Below are 27,822 nucleotides of genomic sequence, written 5' to 3' on the forward strand. Positions count from 1 at the left end.
ACTCTCAAAATGTACTGGGGTCATACGGAAACAAATTTCGATAATCCTTCAATGAGACGAAAAAAAAAAAACATTATCGCGACATTCAAGATCTGCGTAATGTGTTCTACCGAAGCCACTCAGTGGCTATAGACCTCGATAAACTTGTAGTTGCCAACAAAAAGGAGCAAAGAGAAGCTCGTATATTTTATTTAACGACACTTCATTATGTCTAATGTCGTAAGCTGCATGAGAGAATGCCAGGGCGTTTTTGTGCATTTTGGTAAATGGCTGAAACGATAGCTGTTAGCTATAAGGTTAGAATTACTGAAGTGGCTTTCGTACTTAGCTTTTAGAGTAAATACTTACTTATGTCTAACAAACAAATGTATTAAGATAAATATGCTTTGAATTGGTAAATATGTGTAGACTCTGGGACATGGAACGAAGGCATAGTACTTGATGTATTTAAAAATATGTAGGACCACGATATTTTTTATAGCTACACTTAACGACTATTGGGGTTATCTTTTTGGCATTATTACTTTTTTAACAGATTTTTATCGAGAAGTAACTAATTTAGCCTGCAAAACTTTCTTATTAAACTTCCTGTAGCACTATATCCTTAGCTTTTACCATTTTGCCGTCAGTAACGAGCCCGCCACCAAAAATTTTGAAAATTAAAAAACCTACTTCTGACAATTTAGAATTTTTGAAATATTGGTTAAAAATGAGGATCACGAGCTCGTATGTTATGACTATAATAACATGAATATTTCGAGAACAGGTGGCAATGCTGTTCCTGGTATTATCAGCTGTCGAAAAAATTCTGTGCAAAATTAAAACTCCTAAATTCGAGTAGCCTAATTTTGCTAATTTTCTATACGTATTTCTGCTCCGTATCTACCTAGTATACGTACTACCTGTAATTTACAACGAAAAATTGCGAAAGAAACAAGCGCTTATTGTTTAATTTAATTTAATAGGCTTACACTCAGGAAAACTAATCGTACGGAAAAAAAGTAGACGAACTGAGAAGAGAAACACATTTTACATTATTATACATTATCCCCCTATTCAGTGTCTATTAATCTATAAATTGAATACTTTACAATAGAATAAAAACACAATTACGTTTTTAGGTGAAACAATGTAATATTTGTTGTTATTACTGTCATTTTATTTTACTATTAATACTATTTTTTTAGCATTTCATTTACATTGAGATGATCTGAATCACAGTTGCATCCACTATAACAATCTTTTAGGTTTACTGTGCCACTTGCCTTTCTATGGTTTCGCATCATATTATTAGACCCAATATGCAATCTATAATATGTACGGTTGCTTCTATGGTGTTTTACATGCTTTTGTCGCCAACGTTTGGGTCGCTGTCACCCCTCGACGGAACTAAAAACCCATAACGCTAATAATGATGATCTACACAATACGATATAGAAACACTAATGAAAGTATTCAGATTCAGAAAGAACACAAAAAGTCAAATAATTGGGGGAATGCGCAAGACATAACATATGCGTACGTCTAGCGATCGTGCAGTTATCATGGGGTCGAGGGGGCTATATAAGGAATCGTTAGTTCATCTTGAATGGGGAACCCACTGAGTTATCAATTTTATCTCATCATATCATAGTAACATTCCGGCAGAAATAACAGTGATTAGAATCAACTACGCGTTTGCGTTTAGGGAAGATGCCAACCTTACATCACCGCGATTCTGTAGTGAGATTGTTTGTATATATTTATCAGTAGATAAATACACATTTTATTATATATTACACTTTCTCGCTTTTTTTTTTTTTCCATGCTTTTCCTAGACAGGCGGAACCACTGACATTTTAGAGTTTTGTAGCGTACTACAACAGCGTATAAAAAAACGAACGCGGCTAAGCTTGTTACTAGTACAACGATAGCAGAAGCATAAACAACAACAACAAAAAAAAAACTAAACAACACCTGAAAGCTGTTGAGTTACACAAATATCGGCTTATATATTTTTATCATTCATGTTTTGTGTATAATACTATTGATAATGGTAGTTGATGCATGATTTCATAGTATGCACCACTTGGCTAAGCCCCTACTATTATAACATCCTAATTGCACTAAGCATTGGGCGCACACGCTATAAACAAGAAGATGTTATATTTTTATCATAGTTATGGTCATCGTCACAATGATCATCACCACCACCGCCGCCGCCGCCGCCGCCGCCGCCGCCGTCGTCGTCGTCGTCGTCGTCGTAATCTTCATGATCTATATCTAAACTAATATTCGTTTAGTGACAAAAATCACGCTTCACAAGCATGTAAGTCTGTTTCGTACGCTTTCATTGAAGACTGGAGTAGAACACGGCCGAAAAGTGTTCAAAGCGTTACGTTCATTCACACATCTTCGTACAGGCTCGCCGTCGTCCCATACCCTTCCAGACGGTTCCGCACATGAAGGAATGAAGCGAGATTACTCAAATATAGAACGTTTTACTCAAGTAGAAATCATCATCATTATCTACAGTATTACCGAATTGGAGTCGTCACATCAATTTGAATCGTAGAAATTTTACATTACGGTAGACGCTTGGTTTCCGATGAATCGTCAACGTCCCCATCCATCATTGGATACGAACTGTGATCAAACTAGATTGGAAATGGCGGTGGATTTCATTGTTCATATATAACTGTATCCGTTTGTGCTCTTCTTTGACTCGGTAGAAAAATGTGCTTTGGAAGGGACAAACCTTTATTCTCGTTCGGTACGCAACAACTAAATACCCTGCACCGCGACATCTTTGCAGTTAAAAGGGAGAAATCTCGTTCTGTGCACTGTGTACTGGATGGCAATGTGGTATTGATCGCATCGAGTCTTCGGCTAGAAAGCGACAAGGTCTGTGAAACAAGTCGGAATGAAATAGAAAACGGGTCTAACGGTGGTATCGTGTAATCATCCGAAAACGCTAATATCGAGTTCGCTAATCTTCATTTTTCTTCATATTGATTCTTCTTCACTCGCAGCGATTCGTAGTGTCTTTCCTATCGCCATTGTGTATGAAGCTAGTTATTCCGTTTCGTGAGTTCTCTGCGGTCTTATCACTTCCAGCACGAGCTTTGTCCGTTCCATTACACTAGTCTACAACTTGGCTTATGTGGTAATTTTTATCATTAATTAGCTTTACATATCTGTACTGTATGTGTATATAATGTATATTTGACGAAAGAACCATTAAAAGGTAGCCACAATAGCCACTGTGTATAAAACTCACTCGTTCAACTCTGCTTTCTGCATGCCACCTTTTTCATAAGAAGCTAGCAGGGCAAGCTTTCTGGGTAGCTCTACGTTTATTTTCTCGCGTTTAGCATTTTGCCGCCCTTCCACCCCTCAAAAAAAGCAGCTATTATATATTTCGGCTATCGTTATCTTATTATTATTATTGTATAACTCTCTTTGTCTTTCGCGGTCATATATTACATATACCGTTGAAATTCATCGGTGTTCCCTTTTCCCAACTAGAGGGGTCAGCTTTGTTTGGGTTTGTCATATTCGCGTAAACTCGATTGTGCTTTTCATTGATGAAATGCCAAGGGCAATGCAAACGGCGGCAAATATTGATTCATACATCAGTTTCGCATCTCTTAATTTGTGCTTACTTTTAGCTCAGTTTGTAAATTAGAGTGATATGCATAGTCCCGGACATGACCCTTACAAAATTTAACGACTCTTTCCCTTTTGTCTGATTTTGTTCCTATCGTAACGAACCTGTTATTTTCATCTGATTACCAGTTATTTTTTTCGAAACTACATCTCGCGTACCTTCCCTTTCAACGTGTATTGTACATGTTTGTCCCTTGTTTCTTACACTTTCTTTAATATTATTTTTCTCATTTTGTCCAGATTTCAATCTAAAAAAGACTGCTTGATCTGTCCGTCTATCTTTTACCACCTCTTCTAACCGCTATTGGCTTATCTTTCCTTCGTTACGATACGTAATGATTGGGACTGACCACCAGATCGCACCCTTATGCGAGCATATCGATCCTTTTGGGCATTGTATTAATGACTCGACTAATGCCAACCGCTGAGTAACGGCTAGTTCCCTACGTGAGATATTGCAGGGTACATATAGAGACCGGCCAATGTTCTAAAGATTACTTGTTCTACTGGTTCTGCTTTATCTGTTGTATAATCTGTTCTGTACAACACGCTACAACCAGCCAGAATGTTGCTGGTGGGCGGATAGCAAAGCATCTGAGAATCTACGTTGACATACACACACATGCAAAATGTCTTCTCACAGGCAGAGGTTATATGACGTACTGCATTTAGCCGTTATAATTGTACGCCGTTATGTGTGCGTCATATGATAGCAAATGAGAGGGTAGCTGGATCCAGGAAATCAAACAAATTTTTCAAACAGAGCAATTGCCGTGAGCTGCAACTATTACCACAATACATATAGATCATGACGTATGCGGACGGTATTAGAACATACAAACGCTACCCATCTAGTTAAGGCCAGATACCTGTAAAGTATTATTGAAAACAACTGGTTGACGCAAGAGAGAATTTATGGGAATCTAAATATAGAATGGTGCAGTCCGGCCAGTGTTGCATAGAAATGTTGTGTTGCCCAATACATTTTGTTTACTATAACCTAAAGGGTCTGTTCAATTAGCCTTCCGGGGCCAAAAAAAAGAGTTAATTTACTGGGGGTAACATTGTAGTTAGAAAAAGCTGGCCTAAACTCCACGCTACCGCTGAAAATAGCCGGAAGTGAGAGACCCTGTACCCGTAAACGGGAGTTTGACATTAACCTTTATCTAAAAAGAGATGTCGTCCTAAGTTTTGTTGCTCTGTGCCTCAGCTATTTGTATAATGCATCCCCTGTATCATAGTATACTCCAGCCTAATCTATGAATTATTATATATTCGCAACCGACACAATCCTTCATTATAGAGGATGGGCTGTGAGGTTGACAAAGCGTTTTCTCGCAAGCCAGCAAATATTTGCATCGCATACAATAATAGTGTCTAGGACATCGGAATGGGGCCTAACCTTAGTGGGTAGTAGCATCGACGACTTTATTCGAAAGTTGAAATTTTTTTTCTCACCTAATGATAAACAAAGAGGGAAGACGAGCTGTAAGTGACATGAAAGCCCGAAGTGATGATGAACAAACTTCATTTCTGAAAATCTGAGCAATTCAATGAAGTCTCGATGTAGCTGCTTTACGTATAACTCCTAGTGAAGTTCCCTCTGCTCATGCAGATGAAGTCCAAAATGAGGCTGTTTCATAGAGTGGATCGGTATACCTGTAGATACGCTTGTTTTACTTTTATAGGCAGATGACAATGATAGCGGCTGAGGTTGAATCCAGTTATGGGCATATAAAATAAACGATCATTGAAGGCGTGGATTTGAGAGTTAACAGCATTAGGAGCTGCTAACTGTCGAACACTTTTAGCGGCACGACTTCGCCTGAAGCTTTCGTTTTAAGGTGTGAACTTCATCTGGACGCTTTTGTCCTAGATAGCATGTAGTAATAAATAGATGAATTCGTAGTGAAGTTATCTTTGAACCTATCATGATGGCCAACAAGCAATGTCTTTGCGAGGTGGGCGGGAGTAAACTCCCGAGGTATTTCGTTTCTGCAAAAGTTGATGATTACAAAGTCCTGAACCGTTCTGGTTTCCGGATTCATCTGGGTGGCGAATGCTGTTAGTTAGCTTGTTGCATCCGATACGACATCAAACTCTTATTTATACGATCCTTTTGCCAGTACTTTTGAGGCTCCTTCAAGTTTTGCCTATGCATGTTACTTGTAGCTACTACTGTGTTACGTTTAGTAACTTTTTTTTCGCTCCTACTTTTCGCCATTGATACTGGGAATGACCACATCTGTCTGCTTGTCGATACCTGCTGTGGCGCCTTTCGATAACTCCCACCATCAAACATTTCCTGCAGGTCGTACGCATAAGGCCCAGCATAACAACGAGGAAGAACTCTAAACTGTTCACCGATTTTAGACAGTCTAGCTACACCATACCATGGAGCAAGTGAGAATCACGGAAATTCAAACAGCTATTGGCGTAGAGTAACTTTCTCGCTGACTGAGACAAACTTCCTAACAACTCTTAACGAACCGACTCCGCCTATGAAATTTTCGGAGAAATATAATATTGAAACCGTTTCTGAGTCGGTCAAAGGTGGTGGATTTTATAACTGAGGAAAGAGACGGTGTCGTCAAGTTGTTTCTACAGTCGATTCCACGGAGCAATAAAACGCGACATCTCTAACTTAAAAATTAAACTTTTTTTTTTTTGTCTCTCACGTTCTACTACGCCTCTCGTTCGTTGTTTGCTGTCAATTGGGATATTATTGTCCTTGTAGGATGTCACAGCGATGTCAATGGAAACTGTGCTTTCGACAGCTGATCAACCTGCCTGCTGCCTCAGAGAGCGGCAGGTGGCGGAGGTGGCTTATTCGCAGTGTCATCGGCGTCACCTTGACCCGAAGTGGCACAGGTTGCACAGCGAGCCCCACATTTCCCGCCCAGAATGCAAGGTACTGCCAAAATGAGTAACGGGGAGGCAAGCAGCACCAGGAAACCAAACCCCGCGAAGATACCGAGCACCTGGAATTGCACAATTTAAACGCAGTTAGTTCTCTATCCCTTATTGGACGCGAGGCTGAAAATGCTCGGAAATGATATTGTTGTTCCGTCTTTCAGTAGAACATGTCGGTGGCGGGTTCTTCTGACTTGTTTAGGCAGCTTGAAGAAATTGTGGCTAGACATAACGTGTTCGTTCAAACAAGTTCATTTATTTTGTATAGAAAGTTGCTTCTGTAATTTGGTATCTTGCTAGCTGGCATCATTTTTCAAAGTCAAGAGAAAGTTGATTGGTATGACAAATCCGTTGGTGGCCAGTAACGGATATAGACATTATTCTCAAAACTACTTCCACATGCAATAAATCCAGTACCAAAACTAAGCTGACCTAACCTGAACTAAGCAAAACTAACAGCTGACCGACATCACGATTAATAACGACACTCCCCTCTAGCGAAGACATTTGGTACAGACTGTATACTGAATAGATAAGACAGTGCAATGCCTTCCGTTCCCGAGTCCTACCTGAGTCCTGTGCCACATAACGGAGGCTCTCGAATGTCCAAGTTTGTGGCGGCACGGTCCATGGTCGTAATGACGTAGTAGAAAATCGTCGTCGAGTGAAGCGAGACAAAACCAGCAAAAAACATGACGACAGTTTTTGCACAGCATTTGCGCACATCCATCCTCGCGTTCAATTAATACGCTACAGTGTGGGCATCGCTTGATACCTGAAATCGACGTAAAGTAATAAGTGAGCGTTAGATAAACTCTTAACTAGCCTTACTACCTCACCTGCTCAGAAACACTGCTAGAGGCGCAGGTTACTTTTATTATTATTATAATAACTTAATTTTTGTTTGCCTGTGCTGGATTGCTTACGTTTTCCTTTGCGCTTCTATGTACAGTTATTTAAAAAACCTTTAAAAACAACGAAAATGTCGTGCAGGCGGACGTACGGCCATATCTTTACTTTGTTGGCTTCGTCATTCCCTGTCAGCATTCACTGTTAGACATTCAAAGGAACTAGTTAACGGCATGAGGTTTCAACCTCTCTGAGTCGAAACTCAGATAACGTAATCTGTCAGGATTGATAGGACTGAGTACGAGCGAGATAGTGCGCGAGCTGCACTGTTGGATTCACTGGCGGAGCTCACGTCCGCTGGTCCAGCTTGGCAGGTCCGGATGACTGCATCGTTTCGGGATGAGCGACTTTTCGCTTTCACCAAAAAAACCCAATTTACCACTCGCGTGCATCCAGGACCTGCGTAAAACAAGCATCCACAAAGTTCTGGCATAGTTCGTCATCGCAGGTCGCTAGGGCGTAGCCAGAAGAACTGACTTGCCAATTTGAAACTGGTCGTTGCTCGGACCGATAAACAAGTGTCGATCTACCTTCTGGCTTGCCAGAGCCCCGGGGGAACTTGGCTTTCCTAGATTGTCTCCAGTCTGGAATCGCACTCTCTCGAAATAGTTGTAGCTTTATGTGAATATGGCGTATACCGTTGGTGCAAGTTTATAGACCTTTAGGTGGTTTGACAAAGGGCAGCCTACAAGATTCAACCTAGCCACTCGGAGCATTATTCAGCAACAAGCACCCACATAAGCTCGCTTCTTATTCGCTACTAATTATGTCGATCCATACAACTTATAACATAGATGAGGGAACGATTAGGTCATTTCCATAATAAATGCTGCCATGAGACCATTGAAAAGAAACAGACATGAAGCTGAAAGAATATAGTGGACTGTGTCTGTTGAATAGCAGAAATGACGAATGTCGCTAGTAAAAAGTTCCTCCATGTGGCCGAACGTGTTGGATAGCTCAATAATCACCGAAACGTTTTGGTTTATTAACTCACGTCAGATTTGTCCTAACACTTCACTAAATTACCACTATGATACTAGGAACGTTCACAAGAAAACATAATCAAATTCTTGCACGAACTACGAGATAACGGCGACTTTGAAAATAACATTTCTGACATTACTTTTTTTAATGGTGATTTTATCCAAATATTACTTTGCTCCTTTGTTTCTACGCTGTTCGTCTACTTCTATCTCATTTAAAGGTCCTTCTTTCATCTATAAGAACATTGCAATATTTTGTGCAACGATCGGAACTTTATCTTCTTTTCAAGCTTCAAAAATTAATATCCGTTTTTTCATTGAGAGATAAAACAATGTCGTGAAGAGTGACGCTGAAATAACCGTCTGATTTGCTATACAAATCCGAGTAGAACGCTATGTTTTCAAAACGCCAAAAATCGCTCTTACTTATATTTCTAGCAGATTGTGGAGAGACAATTCACGGAACCTTTAATTTAAGTTTACAAATGTCGAAAACTTTAACTAATTAGCCTAACAATGAACTTGTTCAATCGACTATTCGGGAACGTATGCGTACGTAATACGTACATCGTCGCGTAATCGAACGCCTTTCGAGATGAGATTCGCACCGTTCGATCATAGGTTCATTGTGATTTTTTTTATTGCTTACCAAAACGCATACGACTGTAATACAGAGAACTGGGCATGTAACAACAGGTCGTTAAATGAAAACCCTTCACTAAGTGGCGCACACATTCATTCTATAGAGTATTTAATTAAAAATAATAACGTTCAGTATACTTGGTTCGCTGGTCATTTTCTATTACGGTTGAATTGTTTTGAAATAGATCACTTCGATAATCTTACAACCAAAACAGTTTATCACAAAATAACAAGCTGTTATCACAGATTTAAGCTTAGCAGTGAAAATAAATTGACCTTCTGTCGAGAAGTTTCGAAACAATCTCTTAGGGCGCTTACAGAGAGCACTCTGGGTAATTATTTTGTGCTCCCGCAGAGGGACTAGTTACTATTTGTTATCGTAGGCACAAGCTTATGTTTCCTGCGTTTGTATCGAAGCTATTATTAGTTGCCAACAATGGCTGCAGAATGTCTGTGTATGGGCCGTATCGCAAAAGAACTCGATTCCGATATTAATCAACCGATATACATATTCTCTGTTTTAAGACAGTTGCGCTTGTTCAGGGGTGCTTTGTATATTTTGCTTATCTATCTAAGCGACTAGCGATCGCTTAAGTTAAGCGTCTGATGATACTTTATCGATGCAATGACTTTTCGTCAGTGTGATGACTGCAAGAGTTTTTTGAAGCCACTTAGAAAAAATGATTCGTGTCCGCAATTTATCTGAGAGAGAGAGAGAGAGAGAGAGAGATATTTTCCCTCTCTCGAATGAGAAAGCTGTGATACAGGTCCTGTACACGTCGATCTCCGCCGCTTATCAAACGAATGACAGAATTCTATTTATGTCAGCTTGTTAAGGCTCGATGGGTTTCAACACTCTATGGGGTATCGCAGATCATCTTCAACGCATACGTGGTGAATCGGTTTGATGCTTTTGTTGGCCTCACAAGAACCAACCACCATTCACTTCTTTCAACCGAATGGCGCTCATTTCTAGTAGTTAGAGAAGACTGAATTTACGGAAGAGTAGATCAACTGGGAGACATCTCGATGCGTCCTTGAGTAGCGCTCCGTTCAGTATCGACTAACTGCAACAATTTTTGACGCAAGCCTTCGATTGCGCGAGATTTTTCATTTCACTTTCTACTCGTTCTCAATAGCGTCAGCTACGGAGATATCTATTTAGCGGCCTGGACACACCATGAATAAATTCGTTCTCTCGTTTGATTCGGGACTATAATTGTTCAATCTGTATCGAACAGCCAATCGCAATGTATCTATTACGTCTTGAAAAACATCATGTTGATGTATAATAAATGGACCAATATTAAAAACTGCACACATAGAGGACACACAGTCAAATACACAGATAGATAGATAGACCTTAGCTAAATCTGCCGGTGCTAAATGTTACCCCGACGACACGTCTCACTCACGGATAGAGTCTTGTGGTTCAGTGACCGCGTCACACGCTATAGCCCAAACAGACCCGCTGTTGTCAAAGGTGTCCAATTCGCGGCAGTGATAATGGTGGCGTCTTATTGTCTGAAGAAAACTCTAAATTTTCGGTCGAATTGGCAGACGACTACACGGCAGGGCGGTCACCCTCGTGCCAGCGATGGTACCTCCGTGTGCTTGAGCGTAAAACTAGAACAAAGTACTCGTTTCTGACTTTCCCCTATGGCAATCACGGTGATAACGATGTCGAGACGTGTTTTTCAGCATGCGTTAATATACGGCGCGGACCGATTTTCTTAGCTAAACAGATATCTGTATAGCTAATAATTAAAGCCGATTATTAAATATGGCCATTTTCTAAATGTCTGCGTTAAATATTGGTAACGCTATTGCGCGCGTATATATGTATGTATATATATATATATAGTAAAATCGCTACGAACTGCAGGTAGCAGTCACAACGCTAGAAAATAATAGCTTATGTCAGCTTTGAATGCACATTTGTCTTTGTAAGAGAAACATCTGTCGGAGTTGAAATCGGTGCGTATTGCACTCGTCATTATTACTATATTTGGTGCAGGTAAAGCTGATACAAACCTACATACACCCCAATTATATTTTGCCCATTCCACAAGACGTATTACCTAAGATCCATTTCTGGACGTATTTCTTCTATCGCTATGTTCATCTATTCGGCGCTGTCGTTTCATGTCATGCATTATATCCGTTCTACACAACGTACCTCCCACGATCCTCTATGGCTGGTCTCAACAAATGATGGTGTCCATCTATGTATGATGGTTAACCCGCTAGACGGGGTTTCCCGTACCCCCTTTTCAGATGCTATGTTTGAATAGTCATGGGGGAACAGTAGCAAACCAGCCGACGCCTAGCTTGGTTGTCAACGAGTTTTTCTGTGTTCACGACGGAAATGATGTATGTGTGTGTGTGTGTGTGTGTGTGTGTGTGTGTGTGTGTGTGTATGTGCATTTCTGATAAAGAAAATATGCGGGCTAGTTAGAAAGTATTGGCTGAGATAACGAGCATGCGCTTATGTTGAAACCGGCGACGACAGACCAATGTTAAACTGATTTCTAGTTGATTCCAATCGCCTTTGCTAGTCAGCAGGCAGATAAGGAGACTGGCTTTACTAGCAAGCTAGACTGAAGCTTTGGTTGGCGTTTTGGTCGTCTTCGCAACTTTCTGCTAACTTCGATTATTGGCGATTTTGTCCGATAACGATGTTCCTGTTTCGCTGCTTCTAGCTGTCACGGGGCCAGGCCATATCGGCCGACGTCGATGTAGACTCTGGTGGAGTTGCCACCACCGCCTTCCCCATCACCCATGCGAGTCGGCAATCGTGGCTAACCTATCTGAGCGACCTATTCTTTTTTTATCCACATCAAATCGTTTTATAAGTACCTGACTTCTGTCATGGTCGACCTATTTACAGGCTCATTGTCTTGCTAGTGGTAATGCCGGCGTTTCACCACCAAATTTTCTTCAGGCTACACGAAACGAGCGATGCTTGAGCTTAGACTGAAAGACAACAACAGAGACAGCGGCTCCAGTGCTGACAAAAGCAACAACAACAACAACAACTACTACTACTTACGAACTCTCTTGTGATAAAAACTTTGGAAAACTTATGGATAAGTTGTTCGCTTCGCCAGTCCAAATACTGACTAATATTTGTGCGAAATGACTCTCCTATATATATATATATATAAAAAAAAAAAAAATTATGCCCCTATTACAGTGTTTTCGTCTATGCAAAATGTAGTCTTGGCATCCACCCTCAACGTTTTTATTAATAGCAGGTTCATGCTTTTCGCACAGGCACTCTAGTTAAAGCAGTGCGCCATCCGCCTGCGTCGTTACCACTGGGTCGCTAAGTGGTCTGGCCACGGCCCAGAGCCCCGCTGTTATAATCTGAAAGGACATTGTGCTTTTACCCATTGTTGGTCATTGAATCAAAAAGTGCGCCCGTCGCGCATAACGAATAAACTAGCTGGAAAAAGCTGTATGGCGCAAGGGGCCAGAAGCCGGAAACGGGCATTTCCATCTTAGTTAATTGGGCTGATGTCGGCTATTACTACGGTCGGCATAAATCGGAACTTGTTGACCTATAACTCATCTGACAGTGGTACCGTTGAATCTGGAAGGATGGCTATGGGCAACGCGGACTTTCAGACGTGGAATATTTAAGTGTTTTTATAATATGTATACATACAATAGATTATCAAAATCGACTAAATGGTCAGCACATAGGCCTGTGGATGCGAAGAAAAGGGGGTAAGCCATTGCCATCGGAAAAAAACTATACGACACGGGTGTGAATGATTTGTTTAGATCGGGGGACGAATGTAGTAGCAGTAGGTTATTATAGAAATAAGTAGCGTTACGGTAAATTTGGCAGGTAAAGCAAGAGGAACTCAAAAAAGCTCAATTTATTGCCATGTCAAACCCAAAATTTTACCGCGAAAAGATAAGCGTACAGCCCGAGGCGTAATTGGTGCTTTTCCTCGGTAGAGCGACTCCGTCAAGCTGTCGCAAAGAAGAACTGGAGACGGCTTGACAGTAATAGAAAAAATAAAATACTTTGCACTTCGTTCCCATACAAATGTTTGCCGATTCTAGGGTAGCAAGTTGTCACTCTTCTCGAGAAGCCGTGCGAATAGATGTTATGGCTGTCCTATTCATTTTTCTATTCTTAAACGTATCCTGAAAATCACCTACTTACGTTCCTCGGTCGGCCTGATTCATCTCTTCTTAGTTACTAATTAATTGAAGCTCTAACGTTATCAAGATAGGGTTTAGTTAGATCTTCTATAGCAAATAACCAGATACTGCTTTTCAGCCTAAAATACTGGCTTGTTGCTGTTAGACGAAACACCGTATTGAAGATGCAGGGCCGACACCATCCTGTACAATGCAGTCGTAAAGGTAGTGAACATTTTGGAATCGATTGCACACCCTCGTTCGATCAGAACATTATACATTTTTTTGCTTTGTTACTTTATTTTCGTTGGATAGCATTATCAATATGCAGCTGTATAAAAGAAATCAAATAGTCAACGGCTGTTCATAGGGTGTATAGGGTAATTTTAGCCTGGCTAAATATATTAGGGGAATGGAAATTGAATACCACTCACAATTATCGACCATTTTCCAATGCAAATAAAAGGTCATGATTGATTTTGACCTTTACTCTTCTGAAGAAGCAGCAGCAGCAATAACAACAAAGTTCGGTAAATCTCCCAGCCCTAATCCAACGACGACGTACGATGCGCCTACGCTGCCAATTGTTTATACAAATATTATGCACCAAATCATTTAAAAAACTATTCTAGTTAAGACGATACACCAGTATGGAAGAATTTTTTTTTTAAAAAACCAAACGATCCACTGCCCCTAGTCAAAAGCGAGGGAAGGCGAACCCGATAAAAACTAGGCAAGGCATGGATACGTCTTTTTTGCAGCTTTCCTTTTCACTCGCAAAGGGCTTTGTCCTACCGTGAGCCAACATATGAGTTGGTGACGCCCAAATAATTTCTAGATAGGTATTAATGGTACCGCTACCGATTTCCTCTTCAGCACAAAAGGGGATAGATGCCGAAAGTGTCTATTCGCTCTTGGTAACACTAGTCGTCCGCTTAGCGCACTAGCTGAATACGCTATAAATAGACTATTCGGCAAAGGACAAACACGTTAAAAAATAGGTGCACTTGAAGTAACTATCGGCCGAAAGGTTTTCAGCAAGTACCGTTGAAACCCTAGTCATTTGACATCAGCTCCTCATAATGGACCAGCAAATTAGAGAAACACAAATGAGATTTCACTGGCGAGTAACTATAACAAATGCTGGTATCACTGCCTAACGCAGTTTCAGCAAGGGCTCTTCGAAGACAGGTATCGCGTTCTACTTGATCGTCATTCATCGACATCTAGTCCGTATGACATATATCCTTGCGGCGTACTGAGAAGCTCGGCAACGTTCGAGGTGCAAAATGGAGATATTGTTATTATCATATATTAGTATTCCGCATCGATAGTTTAGCAGCGGTAGAAATTCTCAAAGCTTTTGGCCAGCGAATGGAGCTCTATAATGGTGTGCAGATCTGCGACGAACGCTAAATGATCACTGTGAATCTGTATAGCAACGGCAAGAATTTCTGTAGCGTGCGTTCGTGTTACGCTACGATGATAAGAACAGTGGCGTTTGTTGGCCGTTCGTACGGCTAGTACGTACGGTATCTTGGACGAACTAGTTGGCAGAATATGTTTGTTCGCGCAGCAAAACCCACTGACATCCACTTGCCGTTTCCGGTTCGACACGTCACTTAAATAGTTCAGCTGAAAAATCAGGAGATAACACTGTAACAAACAAGCAGAAGTACTGCACTAGCGAAACGTGCTGGATTTTTGGCAATGATACCCTTGGGGGGTAGGTAAATTTTCATCTGGTCCGTTGTTGTTGCGAGGGACAAAACGATACCAAACAGACGATATTTTGAGCCAGGTTTTTGTGATGTCGACAAGACGACACTGCTCGTTTGTTATTCATTGTAGAGAAAAGTAATAGACATGCATTTAACAAGACTGTTATATTATGATTGTCTCGGCAATGGCCGATACGTGCTTAAAAAGGTCCTATGTAGGACGTTGCAATGGCAGCTTGGAAACGAAACGCAATAGAACAGAGCACAAACCCCCTGGCCGTTTCGGCGATTTTTTACTTGTCGTTTGTCTCATACTTGTCTATCATTTCATTGACCTTGAAGGAATAACCCTTTGTACAATGTCGCGCCAGTACTATAACAGATTAATGTAGGCAAAATGTCTTCGTTATTTAGTAGGACAGGGCAATAGTCGACAGGCCTTTCTCCGAGAGTTAAAGTCGTTTAAATGGCATCCATCTGCTAAATGTTTCAGCTAACCTCGATATTTATGTACATTGAACTTTGACGTTCTTTTCCACTTTAATATATAGTACCGGTGACTTTTTAAGGAAATTCTACACCATAAAGATGTCTCTCCTTCCTTTCTACCCCTTTGTCCCTACCTATTTTTGATTTCTATCTACATGCTCTCTCTCTAATATATGTACTAGATAATTCCACATTTGAATGTCCGCGTTGACTCCGCATATGCCCTCTTTTAATTTCATTAAAGTAGCGGAGGATAGCTAGCAAGCAGTTGTCACAACAGCGGAGAAAGTCGATTCAAAAAGGCAATATTTCCCAGCTTAGTGTTGTACTCTTCATCAAATCCGCCCTATTCTTTCATCGTGTTAATCATCATCACGATCTGCCGCGGCAGCAGTCGTACCAAAGGCTCCATCACAACATGTAGTTTTATAGACCTAAGTAATATCGGCATTAAACATTACCGCATGACCGATAACATCTTGGTCCTCGTGGTGATAGCAGCGCTTCGTCCGAGTCTATCCTGCAAAATGCAAATCCTGCCATCGCCGCCGCTGGCGCTACTGCTATTGGCGCTCCGAGCGTCACCAACAGCGCTGCAAGGCATGTGAGGCATCAGTGGAAACCACTACCCCAGTCCGCGCCAAGAACGCAAGAATTGTCTCATTATTCCGTTGTCAGCTCAACGGTGCAAACGATGACGCCAAACGAAGGGTGATGCGGTGCTTTTTGACGCTAGCGTTGTCTCAAGTCGCTAGCGAAGGCCATACGAAAAGAACTGCGGAAGACACGACGACGGCAACTGCGCGGGCGAAGGAGGGACGATTATGGATGGCAACGATGGCGATATGGTGACCATTATAACAACAGGGATAGCATTCATTGACCGCTGTTACAACCAGCGCCGCTATCGACCACAATGAGCGATTTCTATAGTGACTTCACTGGTAGCTTAGAAGATAGCTGCGGTATTTCTGTCGCTGATGTTAGATTACTGAATCAGCTTTGAACTTCTTCTATACCAAAAACTAGCTTACGGCTTAATCTAGCGAAAAGTTTTGGCCATGATCGTTTGCCGCCGTAGCGAACTATGGGATACAGCGAAGTGCAGCGGGTGAATTATTGCAGAGGCAGCTTTTGCAAAAGAACGCTGAAAGTTGAAGAAACGCTGGGAGACAGGAAGTTGTGGCAAGTGACCCGATCAGCTGGCAATGCCATGCTAACTGACTGGGTCACTCTCGGCCTTGTCGTTTCTAAGAATAAAGATGATAGATGGATATCAACCGGGTGTAGCAGTCCAGCCAGAAGCGGAGCGTAAGCATTAGTAATGCTATTCTGCAGTTTCGTAAAAGATATAGGTACGATATTGATTGGTGCTGTGATATTTTCTAGGCACATACCAACCACCTTCAAGTCTCATGTGTTCTGTCGACGAGCTGGACGACACGTTAGGAAAGGTGAACGTTAATTCGGAGGGCCTTCTACCCCTGCATGGCTCTTCAGGCTCCATTGTAACTAATACATTGGTAAAACGATGCAAATGATACCTGACTAACTTTGCCTTTTTTACAATGAAGCTGTTCTTAAAAGCATCGATTCTGTTCGGATATACCCAAACTCATGTTATGTATATTCTATATTACTAAGGTTTATAGAAGCCTCGTTGAACTCATTTTCGGCTTGCCAGCCACTAGTTCGCTTAATGTATCCCTTAAAGTTATTATCGGTAGATGCAGCTTGATATAGTAGTACGAGATTCGAACGACCACTCCACTTGCGCTGTGTAGTAATTAAAAAAATGTTGTACCCTTTTTTCTGATCTGTGTCTATGTTTGTGCGTGTACATATGTAATTTCACGAGAATCCTGATTAAGTTACATGTCTATTGTAATATACGTGCTCGGGAAGTTCACTGGTGGTCACGCTTTTGTGTCCTAGCGATTTGATAGCACCAAATCATCACTTTTCCAGTTTCTTTTTGTCGTGTCGCAAAGAACTAAATTTCTTCTGGTTGATTTCGATTCTTCGATAGTTAGACCGTACCTTATTATATGCAAGCAGATATCGTTCGATTTTAGTCTGCCGTAGAGCCTAACGGAGGCCTTCAAGATACACTCAAATATTGTGTCAATATTCTATTTTTCTCCTGTTTACACGAAGCTTTTTTATCGTGTTTCCCAACCAAACACGTAGTTTTTTTTTTTTTTTCTAAAACAAATATCTACGGCATCAACGCTCAAAGACGACAGAACCTTAGTCGTGCACTAAAATTGCGCTATTCTTTGTCATAATAACCTGTCCTTAGTACTTTGGGATTTTTAACGTTTTATAATGTGTCTTTTTACGATGTCACAGACCCCATCGTTCTGCAAGTTGCCTGGGTTAAGTGGCTGTGACCGGAAGTGGATTTGTGCTTATTATAATTCTGACGTAACTTTTAAATATGTTTCTCACTCAGCAATTATGACGTTACTTCGGTTAGCCATTGTTGTTGTCAACGGATACTAAACTTTTCTCCGAAAACCGTCTACGTGCTCAACTGGGACTACAAACAGTTTATATACGACATTGATTTCTGTTACGAAGACTTTTTAAATTAGCTCATTAGTCTATTCCGCTTGGTCAGCCTGCTTAGGCGGATAACTGCCGCGTTATCCGGACAAAACGTTAATACGCAGGTGCTCGACTATTGCTCTACTAGTGAGAAGGAGACAATATTGGGCGCCTGAACCACAAGCAAAACGCAAAAAGGAAAACCTTGTATATATCTGAGTGGGGCCTGCAAATCATTTGGATTGTTTAATTATGACTGACTCCGTAAATCTGTACCGCAGAGTACAGCCACACGTGTGCTGATACCTATACCGATTACGGCATCTGAATTGGGACATTTTCGTACGCTGAATCTCAAAGACTACATGTAAATACAAACAGATATTTCAACATAAAAAATATGACATGTTTTCAAAGCGTCATTCTTGACAATCATGTTCGTGAGAGGTAATCAGCCTCAATTCAGAACTTAAGCGATTCCCCACCGGTCGCTTCCAAAATAATTCTGTCTAATTCTGCAAATAGTTTTATAAAAGTAACCATGCGTCGAGTCATATTGGCAGGTCTGACCCCGCTATAGTGCCGCCTAAATACGGTACATACAAAAGAAGTAAGTGGAACTGAATTCTGTGCCGATAGCAGGCCACAGATCCTGAAAATGTAAGCATTTAAAAAAACAGCCTAAAAACCTCATAGGGATTGACCGTTGGAACTCTGGACGATTCATTTGAAAATTGCTAATTTTCGTCTCGATATAGTCGCTAATTTCTCTATTCGTACTCTAGATGTGTCAAAATTCATTTTTTGAGCTATTTTTGTCAATTTTTAGACCTTTTAAATCGAAAATCTACTGAAGATCCTTCGGCTTGCCTCGTAAAAATCTTCCTCGATCTTTTCAAAAGCCGTGTGAAAACGGGCAATGACGTAGACCGTCGACTGGGGAAGTAAAGGGAGTTTCAGATTTAGGTAGGGGTGTGTCTTTTGGTTTGGAGAGATTGGATGGCTCACTTCTGCTCGAGATAAACTCGCAGATGAACGCATGTTTATTACAACAAGAGTCCGCAAAAATTTATCATATATTAGGCGCCGTCTCCTGTTTATGCATTGTTCGTATGGGTCCTCACTCAGCTTTTTACTGAATATATGGTTTAGTTGGGTATAAATAGACTACAATGCCACCTATGGACTTCATCCCGCGCCTTTATTACATTGCATTTTACCGCTGTGGAGGTAAAAGGCTAATTATATTTTCATTACATTAGTGGCCAGCTGTTATCTAATATATTTTTCTACAAAGTTAAAATGAAGCTTTTTATACGGTACAAGTTATAGCACAAAAATAAGTTCAGCCCGCGCTCTCTGAGAGATTGTTTTGGGTCAGATAAAAGCGTGGATTTTGGCGCTTAGTAATATAGAATAACAGAATCTGCACACATGTTAAAGACGAGTGCTTTAAGTTTACTATAGTATTATATTGAATAGCTAGTTTCTAGTTTTCATTCACACAAAGGTCCTTCGCATATACTTGCAACCTAACGAACCTTACATAACTAGCTGTATGTCGAGATTAAAGTCCCTTTTTAGTGACAAGAGATGCAGCTCTTTGGATAGTTGAAAGATCACTAAAAGGATAAGATCTTATGTAGTTGCGAAACATTTGAGATCAATTTGAAAGCGGTGTGTAATCGTTAATACCAAAAGGGTACCACAGGGTCGATATCGATACTGTGCTATCAACCACCACAAACATCTGTAGCCACCGATTGAGTAAGACTCAAGAAACCGCTACTAAGAGTGGTCTTGAACTTGGACAAAAAAACAGTACGTCAAAAACTAGCTGGCTGCTATCTCCAAAAAAAAAAAGGGGCGAAAACAGTGTTATTTCTCTGGCTGGCAATTGATCATATCTTATTATACACGTTGGAACATTAACTGAAGCGGCTAGGGTGACAATAGTGCAGCGCTTGGCATTAATAGATGAGCAAGGAGGCCGCGAGTAACCTTTCTACTTGCAGCGTTATAGTTCTTAGTACATGGTTTAGGTATGGCAATAACGTTATCATACGAATAATAGTGATCAGAGTCAAATTAACAGAGAGGTTTACGCTTTCGACGAAAAATCATTCATTTGGCATGACCTAAGGTAATCCTGACCTTGCATGAAGCAGCATTTCAAAAGGATTCACAAGCCACTCACGAGAAGTAGGAAAGTGCAATCATTGGAAAGCCAGGATGTAATAAGGACAAAGCCTTTTTATTGAAAACCGATAGCTTGGCAACATTACTGAGTGCTTTTACTTTAGGTCCAATGGATGTGCAGTACTTCCAAGGACTGCACCAAATACAGGACGTAGTACATTCATATAAGGCTTTTACAATAAGCTTATATTTAGCGTACGAAATATTGTATACACATATATATATATATATATATATATATATGTATATATATATATGTGTATATATATATATATATATATATATATATATGAAAATCTGGTAAGCATTCTAGGAATCTTTACTCAACCTTTTTTTTTTTCACCTTCATTTTGATTGCATTTTACTCGTTTGCTACTTTTATACAATAAAGATTCTTAAACTGTCCAGAAACTTTCTAACTGTAGCAAAAGCTGTCTCTTTTTGTGTAAATTCTCACGTTTTATAAGAAAGATGGATAGAAATACTTGAGATATTAGTCCGTCTTTTGGTAAGAGCTTATACACTGGATGATGCAAAACTTGATGGGGATATGTTTATTGCTTCTCGTTTTGGGATTAGGGCTCTTGTTTTTTTAGTCAATGCATATAGACAGATGCAAAATATAAACTTAGTTTGGAGATTGATATTGATTTTTGTGGCTTCTTCTACCACAGGGTGTGCCGACGAGTCAGATCTCTAGGCAGTTTCCATTAGGACGAAAATTTATTACCTAGGACACATCGGAAACGTTGGCTTAAATTAATAACGCTACAATACAAATTTGAATAATAATAAGAGTAGTGGGACAGAGAGTCCTATTGCTATTGGGATCCTGGCTACGATTTGAGCTCAAGACGATACTGGATACAGGACAAAGGGAATACATGTATGGCCGATTCATCAAACGGTAAATCGCCAGACTAAGCATAGACTAATCTACCACTGAAAAACATTGTACCTTACAGACGGTCAAAGTTGAAGTATACGGAAGGCATCATAGAAGTATCCTGTTCGTTCGGAGAACACCCATTGACGTTTATCGACCTCACAACTTATACCTCAAAAGTGGCATATTTTACAGAGTGCGATCATTCCAGAACAGCCCTTCTCGTTTGTACCCTGAACACAACCAAGCGGTTCATATAGAAGTACCCGAATTAAAACATCGACACGATAAGCAATGCTGTGATAAGACAAGAGTCCTAGTACGGGTTTATAGATCTGCTGCTTACAGAACACAACGGGGCATTCGTTTATCGCTTCCTTCCTTCCTTAAACCATTGTCCGCCCGCCTTTGTAACCCACATCCCGTATCTGTATGGAAATTGGTTTTGTACGTCATTAATCGCCGATGTACGACTCTACCTACACCGTGTTAACCCCCATGAACCACTGGAAATACCAAGACCTCGGGTGATCATGCACTACTGGGCGTAATCCCCTAAAACCGGTTCGATACAGGGTCCTGGCGTACCGTAGAATCGCACGTTCGAACCTCTTAGTGCTATCATAATTGCCGCGTGATACACCGGATTGTTCGAGGCTGACAACTGCTACTTTGCCATGCTCGTTTTCATTTTGGCAGCAGTAAATGATGTTGCGACTTCTATGGAAAAGCCTAATAGACCTATCGGTCTTTGGAGCGGCAATGAGGCTTTTTTGACGTACGACGTTAAACTCGATGCTCGGTCACTCGTAGAAACCTCGCAGACCTTCAAACGTCAACCAAACTATCATAAATTCAAGTTTGACTTTCGGTTCACCCGGTGTCGGCCGTTCACCGCGTACAAACTGTTGGAATAGCTCTTTTGACAAGCTTTGTGGCGCCTGAAGAGAGTCTTAGTAACGACGATATTGTCTTTTTTTCGATTCTTTTAAAAGCAGTTGCTTTCTTCGACGCGAATCGAGTTGTGCTCAGGACGTTGCTCACAGGCGGTTTGGCGTTTTCGATATTATCTAGTGAGGCGACTGTCCACGATCATTAGCCGGGCGTTCAGACTTCTCCATCCATTTCTTTTGCAAAATGATGAATAGTACGGTTTCGTCTGATCGCAAGCTTTCAGGCTCATCGTCACGGTTATATTGTATGCCGCCTTTATGTTGTTACCAATACGATGCAAACTGGCTTGGCGCTATCACCAGCTGACCGGACCGAGTGGTTCACGAGCACTCAAATCGGGTTTATATTGCGGCAAATTTTACTATATATAATCTTCACACAATTAGGATTTTTCTAGGATAGGTAAAAAGCCTCATGGATGCATTTCTTTGGACAAGTCGTCATTTGACTGTCAGCGAAACCATCATCTTCAGAGTGACAAGTTCAAGTTCAAGGGCAAGTTCTGAAGCATCTATAAGATTCAAACGTAACACATAACACTCAACTGTTTATTTTTAGCGTGAGGCTGGCATTAAATTTATCGCTATCCTTCTCGCCTCTGGCTAGTCCTCATGTACTTCAAACCGTGCCGTCTTTCGTACCGTGTTCCTTCACAGTTTTCCCATGCCAGGATTGCTTATACAGAGGCGATCTGAGCTGTAATTCTGCTGCTGCTGCTGCTGCATCGATTGGCTATTACAGGGATCCTACAGAGCCGGAACTGCCGCTGTTATTGTCATCTAAAAGTTCGGGGACCAACGATTTGGTCAAGTCAAAACGATACGAACCGGGATTTTCTCTTTCAGTTAGTGCTGATGACGCTCACAATGCATTGTGCTCAGACTCTGCCGCTACTTCGGCGGCAGTGACTGCTTATTATCCTTGTAGATCCATTTATCCAGCCGTTGTTGTCATTGTCGTCCAGCAAGTGTGCACGTAGTCGGCAGGTCTGCCACAGCCTTGCTTATTCTGCTTCCGTTTGTCGCTCATCCAGTAGATATCTTCCGGAGACATACGGCCACGCCATAGAGAAACACGCAGATGAATTTATGCACATGCATACACACCCGTATAAACACATTCAAAAGGATAGGTGAAACAGGAAGGATACCTGCCAGACAGACCGATCAACGGACGGAGAGGTTGACCGAACGCCTCGACAAACGTTAACGGGTTGTCCACTAGAAGCTGCCCCTACTCCTGCAAGTTTCTATGATACTGGCAATGTAACACGCTATGACTGAAATACCTAACGTAGTAGCGATGGCACTAGGTAAACCAGTGCAAGTAAATCCTCGTCCTCTAGTTTATAATGACAACAGTAATAATAATCATACCAGACGTAGTTGAGGTAACGCTGCTTCTGAAGCAGTCTAACTAAAACGGTAAAATCCGAAACATGGTAGCATGAGCAGTCCTATACTTCTGCTAGAGACATTGTGGAGCGGCATCAGTCAGTCACAGGCGACTGGCGATTTAGAACGGGGACGTGCCGTGAAGAAAAGGTGCGGACTAAGCGACGCCAGTATCTGTAAATGCCTATTTGTCAGGGTGCCACTGTCCTGTAAGAAGTTGTTCGGGTCCAGGGATTCTGTGTGCGTGCATTGCCTGTGCTCTTCGGCTCTGTCCGAAGATCGACTGTGCATTTAGGTCAGCTGCCGCGTTACGGCACCTTCGGGAGTGCTTGCGTCAGCCTATCTACCTTGGTTCGTTATTGTTGTCGCCGCTTGTGGCGTTGCTGCCATCTGTCATTGCTGCTAACTGACGGACATGTCTACGAGATCCAACATGGGAGCCTATGAGGGGTCCCGCGCGTACATGCATAAAGGTTATATATTATGGAAATAAAAGAAACAGGTGGGTAAATGGGCACATGCAAGAAAAAGAGGCAACATAGAAAAAAAAAGACAAAAAAAGAAGCGATCTAAAGAATCTCGTACATAAAGCGTGAACGACTACACTAACGGGTATATACTAAGTATAAAGATATCTTTTACCGAATTAACGACAATAATAACAATGATGGTGACTATAAACCGTGCACATCGCGTCGAAGGCAATGTTATTTTTCTAATAGAGAATTAACTAGCTGTGTTAACATGCATGCACGTAGCTAAGAACGATGACAGGCTGGCGATAAGTGCGGCGGTAATCGCTTCACACGCCTCCGGCGTCAGAAGTAAAAATCTTATTTATATTACAGCAATCTAAGAGGCGCTATCCATCTATGAGCTGCCAAAATGTTACCACATCTGGTCGGCATATCGAAACTACCCGCACCATTGAACCAGTTCACCGCATACGGAAAACTGGCAACCACTACATGGTAATACATTGTCCAATAGGCTCTTGTTTACCAACCGACATTTATAGTTGTCGACGATCTAGGACAATCTAGACGAAAGCTATTATCGATATGACAAATCCTACGCATCTTATAAGTTTTCATGAATTTAAACCTGTTTGTCCCTAGCGGTAAATGGCGTGATGATCAACTACCTAGTTCGACGTCTAGTGAGTCACAGTGGTCTGTTTATATACTGTAAATATAAGTCATTATTTTAAGCGTACGCTCCAACGGAGACGATGGTAAAAACTATCACGCATAAACATCGATCAGCGCCGTTGACTTCTTAGATTATATGTTCTCTCCCATCAGCCCATTTTGAGCATATTCCTAATTGTTATTAATATCTACCGGACAAAAGCTTCACCTAGATCTATAAACGAACGTATATTTTCGACTTCACCTTCCTATGAAGCTCACACCTTTTTGAGGTGGATTTTGCATAGTCATTCACAGAACGACCGTACCCAATCAAACTAACATTCGTTTTAATAGAAATAATCCGTTTGTCGTTCGTCAGCGGTATTTTGTTACTTATACAATGCTTTTCAGCCCATTTGTTACTCACTTGTATAGCTGATAGCATAAACTTCTTTTTCTCTGTTAATAAAAGTCGTCCCAAAAAGCTTGTCAGATAGTAGTTTTGATCAAGACTAGGCCGATAATTTTATCGAAGAAGGTCGAAAATAACACTAAGCGTTCATCTGTATGGTTAGCCAGAAATAGGACTAGGATGGCTAGTACTGGCCTTCCGTTCTACTTCCTGTACACGATCGCGTCCCTGTACTGTGAGAATGCATTTATTGAACGACACACCGGTGAGAACGGCAACATCGTCCTCGAGCAGCTATTCGTAAAATACTTCCTTGTTTACTCTGTTCTTCATTGACAGCCGGGAGTATCATATGTAGTATCGTCTCTATATAACGCGTTGAGACCCTGGCTGGGCGAATGATTCAGGCGCTTAATTGAAACCGCCGTCGACCCCGAATCAGCTGGGCCATTGCCCGGCTTTAATCACAAGGAGATGAGGGACCGTCAAGGCGGAGACGACAGCCCACAGACGTGTCGCCGTGTGTCCAGTCACGACAGAGACGTCGGAGCTCAGATGAGTTGTGGGATAGCAGAGGTACAAATTCAAACAATTAGTATGGTTACATTCGATAGGTTACTGTATCAGTTTCAAGTAATTTGTTTAGCTCATCTTCTAAGAGGGCAACAATGGCGGCCATAACAACGGTGCGCGCCGAAATAATTCAGCTCGTCGTTTTCTTGACTTTACTGCCAAATCGGGAGTAACATTAACTGCAATGAACAAACCATCGACTCGTACGGGCAGTATCAGATACCTAGTACGATCCGCTTTGACAAATTGATAGATGAACATATCGAGGGTGTCGCAGTACGAACGCTAGCAGCGACTGATGGCAAGCATCTGGTTCCATTGGCGATGGTGGATCAGCGATGGAGCCGAAATAGGTAGACGCATTTGCCCTGTAAAAAGCTGACAAAAGCAGTAGAACGAACAGAAGCCAACCCCTTTTAGCGTTTTGGAAGGACAACGTAAGTTGGACGATGATTTTGGGGAAACGAGGTCAATCGAAACAAAGTGAAGCCGCTATAGGAGGTAGTAACAATTGTAGGCCCGCATTTTTATGGGAAAAGTGTCCGTCGTACGCAGAGATGATATTCATAGAGAAGAGTGTCGAAATATAAAAATAGGTCGAATGGGCCACGATGCGGTGGAAGGGCTTTGGTAGTCCCAGGGCTATTGTATAATACAATTACAGTATATTTATTGTTGGATCAACGATTCACAGATCGGCTGGTGAAATGTCACTAAGCAATAGTTTCTTGTGTGGTTATTATTGTTATGGTATTATTGGAAGATAAGTATATATTCGCGGACATCTATGTAAAAGCATAAATATACACGGATACGAGATGCGAGACTGCTAAAAGATGATAGGATCAAGCGCGGGTCAAAAATCATCTATGCCAAATTTTAAATATACATACGCCAAATGCTTCATTGGTACTCGAACATCGAGATAGCCGTTTCTATACCGTGTGTACTCTCAACCTTTCAAGTACTACGGTAATTGTATGTCAAAAAGCAATCGCTTCTTGACCCCCCTGTAAATCAACGCAATAGTCTAATTGTCAGGTTTACTCATGTAACACCTTTTTAACATATTTAATGTGCTTCTAATGTATAGATAGTATTCTGCTCTCGATGAAACCACATAACATTAGCTGCCTATCAGCTTTATTGGTATCTTTGATCAGACAACCCTAGCCTCCTTGCCCGTACCATCCATCTTTTGGAGGCAGATTGTCAATCTTCATCGTATAGGTTATCTGAATCTTTTTCTTATTTGGACAGGCAGGATCGTAAACGTACTAGTCAACTCTTGGGGGCTTATTCATATAAATGGTGCCCGTATTACTTGCGATTTAGCCTTAGGCGGTCCGCAACGAATCTCCATTTATAGGAGCCTTTATACGTTGACAATTGGATTTCATCGGAGAACAACTAAAAGACGTTTTCTGGTAGTTCGCTGTTTCTGTCTCGTCAGCCACCCATCTACATAGAACAGCTTGTATTTATTGTCAGATGAATGAGTAGGCAACCTGTTGGATCTCTAACCATGTGAAATTCTCCTTTTGAATCCTGCAGTCGTAGCACAACATCTTATATTTTGCAAATATCATTAAAAGCTAATAAATGTCTCCGGTTTTGCGTCCGGTATTGGGCTACAGATTCGTTTAGACGGCTGGCCGCGAGCTCAAAACAAGATTTCAGGTTTAACCTAGCCAACCTTGCCTGCCCTTATATTTGACAGGTAAACGCCGACTAGTTACGTCACCATCATGGGCATAGCATGAAATACAATCCTAAAGGTGAACCTTAACAACCCTTGAACCGCTAACTAAGGACAAAGCTAAGCACATTTGGTTTTGGCCTTTTGAAACTCTGTCTATGTTTTTGCCCACATAAATTGATCTATGCACGTTTTGAGTCTAGCCTCTCTAACGGGTTGTCATTAATTTTTTTTTCGTACCTTATGAAAGATCTACATCCGAAAATATTTGGCTGATTTTAAACAGATACATTATGGAGAATGTGAGTGAGCGCGACGTGTCTAAAACAAATATGAAGTTCTGATAAAATGTGCCAATTATCAAACGGTATAACAGTCTGATAAGAATTAATGGAAACTACAATAAATTATGTCAAAGCCACCTCCGTCTGTTACCTAGTCACAATGATTCGGTGCTGGAGAATCCGCATCTTGAAGACAGAATCTTCAAGTCTGGCTATGACATTTTCGGACGACATTCATTGCACCCCCAAATCTGTTCGATGGGTTGCCGACC

The 27,822-nt window shown here is 41.3% G+C and overlaps 1 protein-coding gene across 4 annotated transcripts in view; it reads right to left on the bottom strand.

Annotated features, from left to right (window-relative positions):
- Positions 1 to 1,114: 1,114 nt before the first annotated feature.
- Positions 1,115 to 27,822, bottom strand: part of LOC111254119 (putative E3 ubiquitin-protein ligase RNF144A-A) — an 81,088-nt gene continuing 54,380 nt past the window's right edge. For all 4 annotated transcript variants that reach the window (XM_022814646.2, XM_086974082.1, XM_086974084.1 and 1 more), the window contains 2 exons: positions 7,131 to 7,336; positions 1,115 to 6,629 (listed from right to left, as the gene is read on the bottom strand). In XM_022814646.2, the coding sequence (XP_022670381.1) occupies positions 6,447 to 6,629; positions 7,131 to 7,336 (389 nt within the window). In that variant the 3' untranslated portion in view covers positions 1,115 to 6,446. The remainder of the gene's footprint in view (positions 6,630 to 7,130; positions 7,337 to 27,822) is intronic.

Source organism: Varroa destructor, unplaced genomic scaffold (assembly GCF_002443255.2).
Source record: "Varroa destructor unplaced genomic scaffold, Vdes_3.0 BEIS01000007.1, whole genome shotgun sequence".
NCBI classification, from domain to species: Eukaryota; Metazoa; Arthropoda; class Arachnida; order Mesostigmata; family Varroidae; genus Varroa; species Varroa destructor.